We start from the raw sequence: 17307 nt of genomic DNA on the forward strand, positions 1-17307 counted from the left end.
CGGACTGCCACAATAAGACATTCCGATACCCCATACTCTCTGAGCACTCCCCACAGGACTTCCCGAGGGACACGGTCGAATGCCTTCTCCAAGTCCACAAAGCACATGTAGACTGGTTGGGCAAACTCCCATGCACCCTCAAGAACCCTGCCGAGAGTATAGAGCTGGTCCACAGTTCCACGACCAGGACGAAAACCACACTGTTCCTCCTGAATCCGAGGTTCGACTATCCGGCGAAGCCTCCTCTCCAGTACACCTGAATAAACCTTACCGGGAAGGCTGAGGAGTGTGATCCCACGATAGTTGGAACACACCCTCCGGTCCCCCTTCTTAAAGAGAGGGACCACCACCCCGGTCTGCCAATCCAGAGGTACCGCCCCCGATGTCCACGCGATGCTGCAGAGTCTTGTCAACCAAGACAGCCCCACAGCATCCAGAGCCTTAAGGAACTCCGGGCGGATCTCATCCACCCCCGGGGCCTTGCCGCCGAGGAGCTTTTTAACTACCTCAGCGACCTCAGCCCCAGAAATAGGAGAGTCCACTACAGATTCCCCAGGCACCGCTTCCTCAAAGAAAGACGTGTTGGTGGGATTGAGGAGGTCTTCGAAGTATTCCCTCCACCGATCCACAACATCCGCAGTCGAAGTCAGCAGAACACCATCCGCACCATACACGGTGTTGATAGTGCACTGCTTCCCCTTCCTGAGGCGCCGTATGGTGGTCCAGAATCGCTTCGAAGCCGTCCGGAAGTCGTTTTCCATGGCTTCCCCGAACTCTTCCCATGTCCGAGTTTTTGCCTCCGCGACCGCTAAAGCTGCACACCGCTTGGCCCGTCGGTACCCGTCCACTGCCTCCGGAGTCCTATGAGCCAAAAGAACCCGATAGGACTCCTTCTTCAGCTTGACGGCATCCCTCACTGCTGGTGTCCACCAACGGGTTCTGGGATTACCGCCACGACAGGCACCAACAACCTTGCGGCCACAGCTCCAATCAGCCGCCTCGACAATAGAGGTTCGGAACATGGTCCACTCGGACTCAATGTCCCGCACCTCCCTCGTGACATGTTCAAAGTTCTCCCGGAGGTGTGAATTGAAACTCTCTCTGACAGGAGACTCTGCCAGACGTTCCCAGCAGACCCTCACAATGCGCTTGGGCCTGCCAGGTCTGTCCGGCATCCTCCCCCACCATCGCAGCCAACTCACCACCAGGTGGTGATCGGTAGAAAGCTCCGCCCCTCTCTTCACCCGAGTGTCCAAAACATAAGGCCGCAAATCCGATGACACAACTACAAAGTCGATCATGGAGCTGCGGCCTAGGGTGTCCTGGTGCCAAGTGCACATATGGACACCCTTATGTTTGAACATGGTGTTTGTTATCGACAAACTGTGACGAGCACAAAAGTCCAATAACAAAACACCACTCGGGTTTAGATCCGGGCGACCATTCTTCCCAATCACGCCTCTCCTGGTTTCACTGTCGTTGCCAACATGAGCGTTGAAGTCTCCCAGTAGGACAAGGGAATCACCCGGAGGAGCACTTTCCAGTACTCCCTCGAGTGTACCCAAAAAGGGTGGGTATTCTGAACTGCTGTTTGGTGCGTAAGCACAAACAACAGTCAGGATCCGTCCCCCCACCCGAAGGCGAAGGGAAGCTACCCTCTCGTCCACTGGGTTGAACTCAAACGTACAGGCTTTGAGCCGGGGGGCAACCAGAATTGCCACCCCAGCCCGTCGCCTCTCACTGCCGGCAACGCCAGAGTGGAAGAGGGTCCAGTCCCTCTCGAGAGAACTGGTTCCAGAGCCCTTGCTGTGCGTCGAGGTGAGTCCGACTATATCCAGCCGGAACTTCTCTACCTCGCGCACTAGCTCAGGCTCCTTCCCCCCCAGTGAGGTGACGTTCCACGTCCCAAGAGCTAGCTTCTGTAGCCGAGGATCGGACCGCCAAGTGCCCTGCCTTCGGCTGCCGCCCAGCTCACAATGCACCCGACCTCTATGGCCCCTCCTATGAGTGGTGAGCCCATTGGAGGGATGACCCACGTTGCCTCTTCGGGCTGTGCCCGGCCGGGCCCCATGGGAACAGGCCCGACCACCAGGCGCTCGCCATCGTGCCCCAACTCCGGGCCTGGCTCCAGAGCGGGGCCCCGGTGACCCACGTCCGGGCGAGGGAAATCTGGGTTCATTTCGTTGTAATTCCATTGAAGTCTTTGAGCTGCTCTTTGTCTGATCACTCACCTAGGACCTGTTTGTCTTGGGAGACCCTACCAGGGGGCATGAAAACCCCCAGACAACATAGCTCCTAGGATCATTGGGACACGCAAACTCCTCTACCACGGTAAGGTAGCAGCTCAGAGAGGAGGAATCGGATCGGTGCGGCGTCTTCAGTAATGCGGACGTTGTATCGATCCGTTGTGGTGAAGAAGGAGCTGAGCCGGAAGGCAAAGCTCTCAATTTACCGGTCGATCTACGTTCCCATCCTCACCTATGGTCATGAGCTTTGGGTCATGACCGAAAGGATAAGATCACGGGTACAAGCGGCCGAAATGAGTTTCCTCCGCCGGGTGGCGGGGCTCTCCCTTAGAGATAGGGTGAGAAGCTCTGCCATCCGGGAGGAGCTCAACGTAAAGCCGCTGCTCCTCCACATCGAGAGGAGCCAGATGAGGTGGTTCGGGCATCTGGTCAGGATGCCACCTGAACGCCTCCCTAGGGATGTGTTTAGGGCACGTCCAGCTGGTAGGAGGCCACGGGGAAGACCCAGGACACGTTGGAAAGACTATGTCTCCCGGCTGGCCTGGGAACGCCTCGGGATCCCCCGGGAAGAGCTAGACGAAGTGGCTGGAGATAGGGAAGTCTGGGCTTCCCTGCTTAGGCTGCTGCCCCCGCGACCCGACCTCGGATAAGCGGAAGATGATGGATGGATGGATGGATGATTGATTGATATTACAATGTCAGAATTGATTGATTGATTGAAACTTTTATTAGCAGATTGCACAGTTCAGTACATATTCCGTACACGTACCTCTAAATGGTAACACCCGTATAAGTTTTTCAACTTACTTAAGTCAGGGTCCACGTAATTAAATGGGTTGTACTTGTATAACACTGTTCTACCTTAAAGGTTCTCAAAGCGCTTTGAAACTACATCCACATATACCCATTCACACACACATTCACACACTGATGGAGGGAGCTGCCATACAAGGCAGCAAACCAGCACCCATCAGGAGCAAGGGTGAAGTGTCTTTCTCAGGACACAACGGACGTGACGAGGTTGGTACTAGGTGGGGATTGAACCAGGGACCCTCGCTTTGCGCACAGCCACTCTACCACTGCGCCACGCCATACCTTCATCAATCCGTGGTACAAATATATACTATCAGCATAATACAGTCATCACATAGGTTAATCATCAAAGTATATACATTGAATTATTTACATTATTTAAAATCTGGGGTGTGGGATGAGGAGGGTTTGGTTGATATCAGCATTTCAGTCATCAACAATTGCATCATCAGAGAAAAGGACATTGAAACAGTGTAGGTCTGACTTGGTAGGTAGGATATGTACAGCCAGCAAATAACATAGTGAGTTCAGATAGCATAAGAACAAGTATATACATTAGAAATACATTTGATTATTTACATTAGGTTATTTACAATCAGGGGAGATGGGATGTGAATGGAGGAGGGTATTAGTAAAGGGTTGAAGTTGCCTGGAGGTGTTGTTTTAGAGCGGTTTTGACGGAGGATAGAGATGCACTTACTTTTAAACCTGTTGGGAGTGCATTCCACATTGATGTGGCATAGAAGGAGAATGAGTTAAGACCTTTGTTAGATCGGAATCTGAGTTTCACGTGGTTTGTGGAGCTCCCCCTGGTGTTGTGGTTATGGCGGTCATTTACGTTATGGAAGTAGTTTGACATGTACTTCGGTATCAGGGAGGTGTAGCGGATTTTATAGACTAGGCTCAGTGCAAGTTGTTTTACTCTGTCCTCCACCCTGAGCCAGCCCACTTTGGAGACGTGGGTTGGAGTGAGGTGTGATCTGGGGTGGAGGTCTAGTAGTAACCTGACTAGCTTGTTCTGGGATGTTTGGAGTCTAGATTTGAGGGTTTTGGAGGTGCTGGGGTACCAAGAGCTGCAAGCGTAATCGAAAAAGGGTTGAACGAGAGTTCCCGCTAGAATCTTCAAGGTACTTTCGTTGACCAGAGAGAAGATTCTGTAGAGAAATCTTGTTCTGCGGTTGACCTTTTTGATTACCTTGGTTGCCATTTTATCACAGGAAAGATTAGCCTCTAGAATGGGAACTATGTAGGTGATCTCATCTTACCTGGTGATAACCATGTCACTCACTTTTATAGTGAAGTCACTAGGATGAATTGCGTTTGACCTAAGTGTATGGATAGCTTGTTGTCAGCGAGCCAGGTGCAAATACTAAGGAGTTCAACCCATTTGATTCCACAAAAGGTGTACAGACTTTGTTCTTTCTACCCATGATTTCATTCAAAACATTCCATACGTTTTTGCTATCATATCTCACATCATATAACCTCTGTTTGTAATATTCCCTTTTTTTCAGTTTGTTTAACTTTGTGAGCTGGTTTCTTAAGGAACAGTACTCATGCCTGTCATCAATTAAACCCGAGTTGACTTAGGCTTTCTTAGCCATGTCTCGTTCTGTCATTAAACTCCTAAGTCCATTATCAATCCATGGGGCGGACTCAGTTTTGATTGAAAACTTTTTCAAATGGGCATGCTTGTCCACAACACTCATGTACATGAACATAAATAAATCCAGTGCAGCCTCAGGGTCTCCCTCACTGCACACCTTGTTTCAATTTAAACAGCAATGAAACCATGCCGACTAACAGGCTTGAATAAAAGTCTCTAGATTAGAGCAGGTGCGTACTGAACACACGAGACAGGTAAAACTAATTGGTCGCCATGGTAAGTAAAACAAACAAAGGTGCACACAAACAGGAACTAATGGAGTCCAAAACTAACAGAACATAACTAAACAAAACATGATCTAGACCACAGATCATGACAATTGCAAGCATTTAAAATGGATAGTAAATTATTTTTGTTTGTACACCCCTGTCCCAGCCAGTCAACATTCATATCACCCAGTAAGTAGATTTCTCTATTCTCATCTGATATCCTGTCAAACATCTCACGTAACTCCTTCAGATACAGAGCATCAGCACTAGGAGGCCTATAGAAACAGCATTTCAAACGTGCGATTATTAAAATACCAAGCTCCGACAAAACAACAGTTGTCAACTCACAAACATCAAAAGCGATTAACTTAGCGGATAAAATTGTGCCGAAAATAGCAAACTTTAAAGTTCAAGGCGAGAGGAAGCGACTGGCTAGCTAGCCACCTGGCTGAAGACAAACAAAGCTTGCTAGCGGTCGGTGATATGTCTTTTAGACAAACAAGGACACCTTTATCACTTTAGAATCGTCCATAAAGTGTCCATAAAAATATCCAGCATTGGTATTCTAAATACAATCTGATATATTTGTGACTTAAAATGGGATAAAACGCCAATTTCTGCTCTCGGCAACGGAGAAGCTCTATGAATGTATGACAAGTAAATCTCTGTAGGACGATGTACAAAATTGGCTTTTAACTGACACTCCAAACTTTGATTAATATTGATATTGTTTTGGGGATGTTAAAAAAATTAAAAAAATGTTTAAAACACGATAATGGGAATTTTTGTTTTATCCACAAATGTATGTTTGTAAAAACAAAACCATCCTTCCACAAACAATTCAGACATTTCATTTAAATTTTATACTGCATAAAGGTCTGGGTACATACATATAAAATAATCACAACACAATCATCATATTACAAAAGAGTAATACAAATCATTAATAAAATGGATTAATAGAGACCCAACAAATGATTCATAAAGTTGCACATTTTAAAATTGTATAAAAGACAACTGTTCAAATGATGTATAAAGTAAATAATAATATGCTTCCTGAAGTGGTCCAGAAGATGTTTCAGATGTGAACCAGTGAATATGTATATCATATAAAAGGTGCTAATCTATGGAATCATTAACAATTAGAAATAACATTATGTAATACTTCAATATTTCAAACACGTATACAAACAGTATTATGAATAAGTCTAAAATTGTATTATCAATATATACACACATAAAATGTTTATTGTATGTAAAAAATGTATTGTACTGTTAATATTTTAACAAAAGTAAACAATGTTGCATATTAATGCATGTGTTTGACTGAATAAAAGCACTATAATAAAATATCTCATCTATAAATGTATAAGCATATTAAAAAGATTGTTACACAACAGCAATGTCACACATGTTATGTTTTGATGTTGTTAGAAAGTCTAAATTTAAATCCTGACAGTTTATTTCAAATCCTGCAGTTTCATTTGCTGCTGCTGTTCTCACCAGCACACTTGTGTTTCTTACACTGGTACTTATAAGAGAATCTTTCACCACACACACTGCAACTCAACACTTTCTCTCCTGTGTGTGTTCTCCTGTGTGCTACAAGGTTTGATCGTTCACAAAAGCTTCTGTTGCAGATTGAACAGGAAAAAGGTTTTTCACCGGTGTGTGTTCTCTTGTGTCTTTTCAAATGTTGACTTTCTGTAAAACCTTTACCACAGATTGAACAGGAAAAAGGTTTTTCACCAGTGTGTGTTCTCATGTGCACGTTCAAATGGTTACTTTGTCCAAAACGTTTACTACAGATTGAACAGATAAAAGATTTCTCTCCAGTGTGTATTGTTCTGTGTTTTTCCAAACATGAACTTCTTGCAAAACATTTGCCACATATTGAACAGATAAAACGTTTTTCACCAGTGTGTGTTCTCAAGTGTACTTTCAAATATTGACTTACTGTAAAACCTTTACCACAGAATGAACAGGAAAATGGTTTTTCACCAGTGTGTGTTCTCATGTGCGTTTTCAATTTGTTACTTAGAACAAAACCTTTACTACAGATTGAACAAATAAATTTTTTTTCTCCAGTATGCATTGTTCTGTGTTTGTCCAAACATGAACTTTGTGCAAAACCTTTACCACAGATTGAACAGATAAAAGGTTTTTCACCAGTGTGTGTTCTCATGTGTACTTTCAAATTGCAACTTTGTACAAAGCCTTTACTACAGATTGAACATATAAAAGATTTTTCTCCAGTGTGTAATATTGTGTGTTTTTTCAAACTCTGACTTTCTGCAAAACCTTTACCACATACTGAACAGGTAAAAGGTTTTTCTCCTGTGTGTCTTCTCATGTGTGTTTTCAGATGACAATGGTATTTAAATGTTTTGTCACAGTGAGAACATTTCAAGTGAGTGTTGTCAGTGTGACATGTCTTATCATCTTTAGAGTCTTCATCATCAGTGTCAGGAGAGTGTGACGTTGTGTCCTCACTATCTGATAGTGGAGCTAAGAGCTTGTCTGCTTGTGATCCTCCACAGTGGTCTCCATCAGCTTCTGTTGTCATGTGTTGTGTTGAGCTGCTGCTTGGAGGCTCCTCGTTTTCACCTACAACCTCATAATCTTCACTCTTCACAGGGACACAAGTTACTGGGAACTCCACCAGTCCTTCAATATGCTCTCTCTCCTGACTGATGCTGTGTTCCTCCTCTTCCTCTTCTTCTTCCTTTTTACAGCAAAGGGTCTGTGTCGAAGAAGAAAAGGAGACGTCTGAGGGTGTGTGGCGCTTGGTCTTCTTCTTTGATGGATCTTTCTTCACCATCTTGGAGCTACACTCCGGTTTCTCAGGCAGGAATTGTTCTTGGCAGACGTCTGCAGGACACAAAATGACAAACATGCGTGAGAAATGTCCAGGTTTGCTCAGTCAAATGAGGCATTCAGTACATTTACAAGTACTTAAAAAACAAGTTATTATATGAATTGGCCTGAAAACAAACACACTACTCTTTACAACATTATTCACAGGAAAATAACACTTATTACGAGAGATAAGCAATATGGCCTAAAACCGAAATTGTGATAAAATCCCTTCTGCATGAGTGCAGCTGGGATAGGCTCCAGCGCCCCCTGTGATTTTTATGTCAGTTACTGATGTATAAACTTGGAGAAAAGATTAGGTCGTTTACAGTGTAAATCTGTATTCTGTATTGTTGTCTCTGCTATGACGCCATCCTTGTGGTCGAGTTTTCTCACTGTGAATGCTGTGAGTTGTCCCCTGCTTCTCCTGTGGCTTGTCCTTTGTCATTTGGTACATGATGTAAAGATAAGTGTGACCGGTAGATGGCAGTCACACATAAGAGATACCTGTACACTGCACTATGACGCCAGTAAACAACACCAAAACTTTAAATGTTCCATTGAAAATAAAGAACATTACACACCGCACTCAAAATATGTCCAAATGTTTTAGTACAACTTTGAAGCCGCACCGCTTGATGGATTGTGGGCCCATTACGGCTACCGTAGTCAGAGATACAAGTATCACTATTGTGTGTGTATAAGGACCACAAAATTGCACTTATTAGCAGACATATTATCTGGCTTTTCTTACCTTCTGGTACCTGCTGATATTTATTTGGGATCTGCATAATTCCTAAAAATTTGCGCATGACCGCCACTGTTGTCAGTGACGATGCCGTAGTCAATGAGCTTCTTTTTCTCCATCTTCTTTTTATGGGACATTCATCTTCTGTTGTTGCCATTTCTAATACAAAGTAGTGTAAAGTTCTAACTTTTATCTGTCAGTACACTTACCCATGAAACGACTAAAACATACCGGTACAGTGAATATACATAATTCACCCAAAGAACTTTGGTTGTTAGAGAGTTCCGTTTGGACGGTTTTTCCCGGGACACATTCCCGGCGTTGCTGTGGGACTAGTGAGCCACGGATGAGAAGATGCTGCTCATTGTTGATTGAAGTAAAGTCTGAATGTCAATAAAACAATTAGCTGCATCTTTTGACACTTCTTCCACTCCCGTCCTTGCACGCTACACCGCTACAACAAAGATGACGGGGAGAAGAAGCTGTCGAAGGTGAGCCAAGTAAATAAGACCGCCCACAATACGGCGATTTCTGAAGCGACTGTCAGAAAGCGACTTGAAGATGATCTGTAAAACATCATCTATGCAACATTTTGACCAAAGAACCACCATCACATGTTATGTAGACCACAAAGAAGTATTTTACATTTACAAAACAATGTATCGATTAGCACTGCATGCATCCTTTCCAGCACTGCAATAGGAACAGGATGATGGGTTGCCATAGTGACGTTATTGATTTAGTTCAGTTATTACACATTTTTACCATTTGGGACATCATCATCATTTGTAATTTGAATTAATTTAGCATCGATTAGCACTGCATGCTAATCGTTGCTAACATGCTATTTAGGCTAGCTGTATGTACATTTGAAACTAAATTTACATTCAACCTTTCACTCCACCCACATTTAATGCCAAACAAACACTTACCAATCGACAGATTTAAGTTGCTCCAGTGTCACAAAATGCGAAAGTCCCGATCGTTTGGTCTGCACATTTTACCGGCGATGCTAAGGCAGACATGGCACAGAGATGTATGGATATTGTGCGACACTCAATCGTTGGTTAGAAGGCGATCGCCGAATAGCGTCAATAGCTATTCGCTCAATATCTTCAGTTTCCTCTTCAATTTCGTTTTCGCTATCTGCCTCCATACTCCAACCATCCGTTTCAATACATGCGTAATCTGTTGAATCGCTTAAGCCGCTGAAATCTGAGTCTGAATCCGAGCTAATGTCGCTATATCTTGCTGTGCTATCCGGCATGTTGTTTCTATTGGCATTACTGGATGACGTCACAGGAAAATGGACGGTGGCTTCACAGATAGCGAAAATCAGGCACTTTAATTTTAACTTTTTTCAGGATATTCCATGATGGTTAAAATTTTGAAAAAAACTTTGAAAAATAAAATAAGCCAATGGGAACTGATTTGTATTGGTTTTAACCCTTCTGAAATTGTGATAATGTTCCCCTTTAACATATGCTCCCACTTAGGGTTGGGTATCGAGTATTGATTATCGATTGGAACCGGGACTAACTTTCCGATTCTCCGGGAATCGTTCAAAAGTTAAAATTTTGATTCCTAGTTTCGATACCCAGTCCGCCAACCGGAAAAAAATAATAAATCCGCCGACCCGGAAGAAGAAGCCGCTGAACACCAACGAAGAAGCGCCCACCGCCGGAAGTGTTAGCATAGCCGAGCCTATGTAGCCTAGCGAGTCAGTCAAGCACGGATATCGGACGTCAACGGTCGAAAGTGTGGCTTTATTTTACTAAAAAAAATGAAATATCGGCGAAATGTAACACGTGCGACAGGACTGTTTCGTGCTTAGGAGGGTGCACGTCGAACATGATGAAGCACCTCCGAGTTCATGGAGTACAAATAAATGCGTGTCCCGTCTTCGACAGGAGACACTATCTGTCCAGAACGCTCACGCATCCTGCCTGAAGAACTGTCTCTGATTTTATACTGTACCTGCTGGGTTTTGCAAGTTGTTTCTTATTGTTTATTTGCTTTTCTGCACCAGTTTAGCCCATCAGTGGGAGCACAGTAACATGTTTAAATACCTGCAGCATCATACACTTGTGTGTGTAAATGTATTTTCATGAGGTTTCCTGCAGCATCACACACTTATTTGTAAATGTGTTTTCATGAGGATTTCAAAAATAAAGCTCTGTTGATGAAAGTGTACCCCTGTGAAAATGTATTCATAAATTATAATATTTATATTCAAGTTCATAGATTTGAGATTTATATATTGTAGTTGAAAACAGCCCTGTGAGGAATTTATAGTAAAGTTCATAACAAGCTAATATAATTAAAATTGATGGAGAATGTCAGACTATTTCATTCAGAAAGACTGTAGGTTAGCTAGCTCATTTAAAATATCCTAAACGTTTTTTTTACCCTGCCTTTTTTTTTTTAAAAGAAAGAATCGGTATCGAGAATCGTCAGGAATCGGAATCGAAACAAAGAATCGGAATCGTTCAAATTCAAATGATACCCAACCCTACTCCCACTATGGAGTCAAGTTTGACAAAGAGTTTGGTAATGATATGTAGGACCAAGGAGGATCAAAATCTTATCATCATCAATGACAAGATGGAGGATGATGCTGACATGCTAAGACAGAGAAGAATGCTGCATGTTCAAGCCAATATGCTGGTGAGAAAATGGCATTACTTGCGAAGGTGTACTTGTTTAGAGCTTACTGTACCCCTATGTACACAGCACCCCTCTGGGTGAGGTTCAAGAAAGAGAGATTGCACAAACTCTAGGTTGCATATAATAACTGTCTCAGAATCCTGCTCAGAAAGGCCAGGGGTAGTAGTGCCAGCAAGCTTTTTTGTGATTTAGGGATAAACACCTTCCACGCCACCCTGAGAAAACTGATGTTTAAGTTTATATGTAGACTGCAGGGGCCCGAGAATGGTTTTAATATACAGATAACCAATCCTAGGCGTAGTTCTGTTAGATACCAATCCTATATATGGAAACACTGGTATCTTTGCCTCAAAATACGAAGGTCCTGGGTTCGGTCCTGGGCTCGGGATCTTTCTGTATAAAGTTTGCATCTTCTCCCCCTGAGTGAGTGGGTTCCCTCCGGGTACTCTGGCTTCCTCCCACCTCCAAAGACATGCACCTGGGGATAGGTTGATTGGCAACACTAAATGGGCCCTAGTGTTTGAATGTGAGTGTGAATGTTGCCTGTCTATCTGTGTTTGCCCTGTGATGAGAAGGCAACTTGTCCAGGCTGTACCCCGACTTCCACCCGAATGGAGCGGATATAGGATCCTGCACCCTTCGCGACCCCGAAAGGGACAAGTGGTAAAAAATGGATGGATGGATGTTGTCTCTGCCTTTAATAGAATGTGTAGAAGCCTTTTAAAGCAATTTTTTATTGCTGCTTATATTTATGTATAGTGGGTTGTTTTTATAACTGAATATGCACAAGCATCGATTTAAGTTTATTCTACAAATGGACTGGCATAGGAAACTTATTTTTACGGGTAGTTAAATTCAACAGAACAAGGACAACCACGCGGTTGCAAGTACCAAACATATATACAGTCGTGATCAAAAGTTTACATACACTTGTAAAGAGAATAATGTCATGGCTGTCTTGAGTTTCCAATAATTTCTACAACTCTTGTTTTTTTTTGTGATAGAGTGATTGGAGCACATACTTGTTGGTCACATAAAACATTCAGGAAGTTTGGTTCTTTTATGAATTTATTATGGGTATACTGAACATGTGACCAAATCTCCTGGGTGAAAGGTATACATTCAGCAATGTTAATATTTGGTTACATGTCCCTTGGCAAGTTTCACTGCAGTAGGGCACTTTTGGTAGCCATCCACAAGCTTCTGGGAAGCTTCAGGTAGAATTTTTTGACCACTCCTCTTGACAAAATTGGTGCAGGTCAGCTAAATTTGTTGGTTTTCTGACATAGACTTGTTTCTTCTGCATTGTCCACACGTTTAAGTCAGGACTTCGGGAAGGCCATTCTATAACCTTAATTCAAGCCTGATTTAGCCATTACTTAACCACTTTTGATGTATATACTGCACATAACATTGATGTATATATACTTTTGACCCAGCTGATTTGGTCACATTTTCAGTCGACCCATAACAAATTCATAAGAGAACAAAACTTCATGAATGTTTTTGTGACCAACAAATGTGTGCTCTAATCACTCTATCACAAAACAAAAAGAGTTGTAGAAATTATTGGAAAATCAAGACAGCCGTGACATTATTTTCTCTACAAGTGTATGTAAACTTTTGACCACGAATGTATGTACATCATCCTCACAAGACAACCAAATTTCTTACACACAATATATTTAAAAATAGTGTTAATAATCACACATAAAGTTATTAAAGATGTGAGAGTAAGAAGTAAACAAACCTGTTCTGTGTAACACAACTTGATGATGTTTCTTATAATAAACATCCAGTAGTTGATGTTGTCGCTCGTCCTCCTCTTTTGTTGGACAAAGTGCCTCCTCATACTTTGCTGTCGTTCTTTCGCACATTTTCACACAATCACAACACTTTACACTCACATTAGTTCCCTACTTAGCGATGTTTAAATAACTTCCGCGTCTCTTTGTTAGCAGCTAACAAGCTAAGCTAACTAGCCAGCTAAACTAGCTGCAAGCTACCTTAAATGGAGGTATCAAACAGGAGAAGTGTCAAAGTGCGCTCAGACTAATGTATCCGGCTACAAACAATTATTAACCGTGTGTACTCTATTAAACAACATATATGTAAGAATACAGAAATATAATGCCCGCGTTTAGGACTTCTCCGTCAGACGCCATCTTTGCTTTATCACCCGATTGGTCCACGCATGCGCGTACTCGACGTCACTTCCGCCAACTTGTTTTGCCACACTTACTTACCATGGTTCTTTTGTGTCATCTGTATTTCAATAACAATGTCATCATTAACCATTACATCCAAAACCAACGTTATTAAAAATACGGTGTTCATTATGAAACCGCACAGATCTGTACACAAACCTGAAAGATGTGTTCAGCAGTCTTAAATGGAAAATACATCGATGTTGTATTATTTTATAATAAGTTATTTATTTCAGAATTCTGACAGTTTAAATAAATAATTTAAATTGCAAAACATCCTAAAAATAAATTTTAGCGGTCAATTCTGTCTTTTTTCATTAAATGAACTCTTTGTGTTTGGAAGAATGGAAGCTTGCAAGTAAGTTATAACTATTTGTTTTGTTCCACAGAAAATACAGCACAGAAGAAATAGTAAATAATTGAAAAACGTTGAATGCTGTAATTAGAATATTTTGAACGAAACCTTTATATATATATTGTTTTGTATATTTTTCTATTTGCAGGTTGTACTTGATGATGTCTTCAAATCAATCAATCAATCAATGTTTACTTATATAGCCCTAAATCACTAGTGTCTCAAAGGGCTGCACAAACCACCACGACATCCTCGGTAGGCCCACATAAGGGCAAGGAAAACTCACACCCAGTGGGACATCGGTGACAATAATGACCCAGTGGGACGTCGGTGACAATAATGACTATGAGAACCTTAGAGAGGAGGAAAGCAATGGATGTCGAGCGGGTCTAACATGATACTGTGAAAGTTCAATCCACAATGGATCCAACACAGTCGCGAGAGTCCAGTCCAAAGCGGATCCAACACAGCAGCGAGAGTCCCGTTCACAGCGGAGCCAGCAGGAAACCATCCCAAGCGGAGGCGGATCAGCAGCGCAGAGATGTCCCCAGCCGATACACAGGCAAGCAGTACATGGCCACCGGATAGGACCGGACCCCCTCCACAAGGGAGAGTGGGACATAGAAGAAAAAGAAAAGAAACAGCAGATCAACTGGTCTAAAAAGGGAGTCTATTTAAAGGCTAGAGTATACAAATGAGTTTTAAGGTGAGACTTAAATGCTTCTACTATAATAAAATACCTTAATCACTCAATAAGTGCATCAGCGACCAAATGCCTTTTTCAAACCATTGCTGTACAAAGATGGATTTGTTTCTCATTTTAATTTAACAACAATTCCATAGTGGAGTATTGTGTGTGATGAAAATTAAATGTAACTAATTGTAAATTAGTTTCCAGTACAACAACACTTGCTGGTAGGGATGGGTACCGTGCACTGTTCAACCGATACGGCACAAATTCCGGTACCCCGAAATCGATACCTGTTCTCAACGTTCCCACTTTTTGGCGCTTTTGTGTGTGGTAATAATATTGTTTGTGATAATAAATCTCAATTTTTATTGCAACATTTAAAATGATACTGTAATGATAACTATTGTCCTTTAATTACATCTTGTTTATTAGTATAATATTATCATTTACAAGAAAGTTTATTTACAGTTGCAAGCCCAATACGCTAGATGACAGTTGTTAGAGCCATATACTCTTTTTGTCTGTCAAATTCATGACATCACTGAAGGGGTTGGCTCAAGGCCAAGTGCCAGTCTATTTAGGGAGGAGCTGAAATCCTGTTCAGGTGTTGCTGAGTGGAGGCTCAACAGTTTTTGACTGAGCCAGGCTAGTATTTGTATTTTCCGTTTTTGTTACAAAGTTTTATAACGAGTCTTTATGATAATAAATATTTTTGTTAAACATGAACACAATTCTGGACATCAATTATTAGCTTGCTGCAAACGTCTAAACTTGCTTCATTTATATTCGGCAACCAGTAGCAGTAATAGTTCAGGACTTTACCGCTACACTAAGTCAAAAACTGCCTCACTGGAACCCGAGTTGTTTATGGAAGCAGCAATAATACAAAAATGGTCATTGTTAAATATGTGCACACAAATATTGACAAATCCAATGTATTTGTGACTATTTGACTTGACTTGCGCGTGGGTTGACTTTTCCAAATGGAGGAGGAGGGAGCACACACCTGCGCTGACCAACATAAACAGCCACAGGAGGACAGTGTGGCTCAACGTGACAATGATGGACAAGGGGTTGAGGGGGAAAAAACGTGTGGTAAAAAGGACACCCAAGGCTCTTGGTCACAAAATTTAAAGTTTGCAGGGAGAAAGAAAATCAAAGTTGCAAAGACTCTCAACGCTGAAAGAGGGGGTCGTTGTCGTGTTAAATGACGAAACACGTTCACATGAGCTATCAGAATCAGAATCAGACATACTTTATTAATCCCTCTGGGGGAAATTAAAATTTTCAGCACAATCCCATTCAAGATCAGACAAACATTACAGGGAGACAGAACAGGATTGTTGACGGTTCTGCCAACTTCCGGCGCCCCTTACAAAAAAGGTGAGATACAGGTAAACAAGTGGGGGAGATGGGGGAAAAAAATAAAAGATTAAAATGAAAAAATGTGTTCCAAGCCTGGGCCCCTGGAGAGGGGGTCCAGACTGAGGCCAAGGGAAAAAAAACTAACTCATAGCCATAGTACACATCCCTCTTACACTCATGTAAGAGAGAAACATCAAAAAACACAAAGGACATGAAAGACATTAAAGTAGCGGAACTGATGCAACCAGCCACTTCTACATACAGCAATGAATAAAAAGTAAAATAAAAATATACATTGTGGTGGCCTCTGCGGTGTTCCACGCCGTCGTCCGCTGGGGTGGAGAGAGCATGGCCAGAGACAGGAGCAGACCCAACAAAGCAACCAAGAGAGCGGACTCCACTCTCGATCGCCAACCAACTCTCGTCCAGTGTCCAGTCCGCATGGATGAGCGAGGACACGTCCAAGAAGACAGAGGTGTCCGATACCTGCTCATCCAGCCAAGACACCGCAAACTCTGTCCGTCCTGGCGCTCAGTGCCAGCTCTGCAGACCGAAAGGAGAAATTTAGCAGGTTTATGGATTTATATCATGCAACCAGAAAAGTGCACAAAACTGTGTTGTCTCTGTTGCCTGATGATGAGAGTACTAAACATGGACATGGTACAAAGCAAACATGTTGAATTTTGGTAGTTTAATTGAAAATGTTGACAGTTTTATGTATTCTCAAAATGATGATGACAATGACGATGAAGTTGAAAATGAGGTCACATGAAAACCAAGAGTGTAAGTGGAACCTAGCAAATACCTTTCACATAAAACACTCAAGATAGTGGAGAATAGCTTCTATCTATCAACGACTGGGTTATGGGACCAGCATGCTTCTGCTGCGCCACTCTACTAACTGTATATGCTTCTTAGCTTTATGGAGGCATAGATTAACATACAATCGCTTTGGACAAGCAGTAGAAAATGGATGGATGTATGTTTTGCTGGTGAGAAACCTGTCTCTGTTTTCTGACACGAAAATAATTTGTCCTTGTCAAATAGTACTAATGCACCCCACAGAAGAGACGTTTGTTTCTTCCGCAGAACTGGACTTCCAACAGTTAAGGTACCGACACTGTGGACTTAAAAAGATTAAATGCTGACAAACTTGTCAGTAGGAAAAGGTTCAAGTCCCTTCTAATCCTTTACATATATTCTTGGTTTCAAATTAATCCCATCCATCCATCCATTTTCTGATGCTTATTCCTTATAAGGTCCCGGGGGGCGCTGGTGCCTATCTCAGCTACAATCGGGCATAAGGCAGGGGAACCCTGGACAAGTCGCCACCTCATCGCAAGGCCAACACAGATAGACAGACAACATTCACACTCACATTCACACACTAGGGACCATTTATCCGCAAAACTGAATTTGAGTCACTAACTCTAATAAACAATTTTCCCTTTTTGATATTTTGTTATGCATCCTAATTTCGACGA

At 42.4% G+C, this 17307-nt stretch overlaps 2 protein-coding genes across 6 annotated transcripts in view; one reads left to right on the forward strand and one right to left on the reverse strand.

Moving 5' to 3' along the window:
- LOC133545299 (gastrula zinc finger protein XlCGF57.1-like) overlaps nucleotides 1-17307 on the forward strand; it is a 229705-nt gene that overhangs the window by 37503 nt on the left and 174895 nt on the right. The gene's annotated exons all lie outside the window — the stretch shown is intronic.
- LOC133545335 (zinc finger protein OZF-like) lies at nucleotides 4621-13412 on the reverse strand. Its single transcript, XM_061890816.1, has 2 exons — nucleotides 12956-13412; nucleotides 4621-7805 (listed from the first exon to the last, which is right to left on the reverse strand). The coding sequence occupies exons 1-2, from the start codon at nucleotides 13080-13082 to the stop codon at nucleotides 6415-6417; spliced, it is 1518 nt and encodes a 505-aa protein (XP_061746800.1). The 5' UTR covers nucleotides 13083-13412; the 3' UTR covers nucleotides 4621-6414.

Source organism: Nerophis ophidion, linkage group LG28 (genome assembly GCF_033978795.1).
Source record: "Nerophis ophidion isolate RoL-2023_Sa linkage group LG28, RoL_Noph_v1.0, whole genome shotgun sequence".
Taxonomy (NCBI): Eukaryota; Metazoa; Chordata; class Actinopteri; order Syngnathiformes; family Syngnathidae; genus Nerophis; species Nerophis ophidion.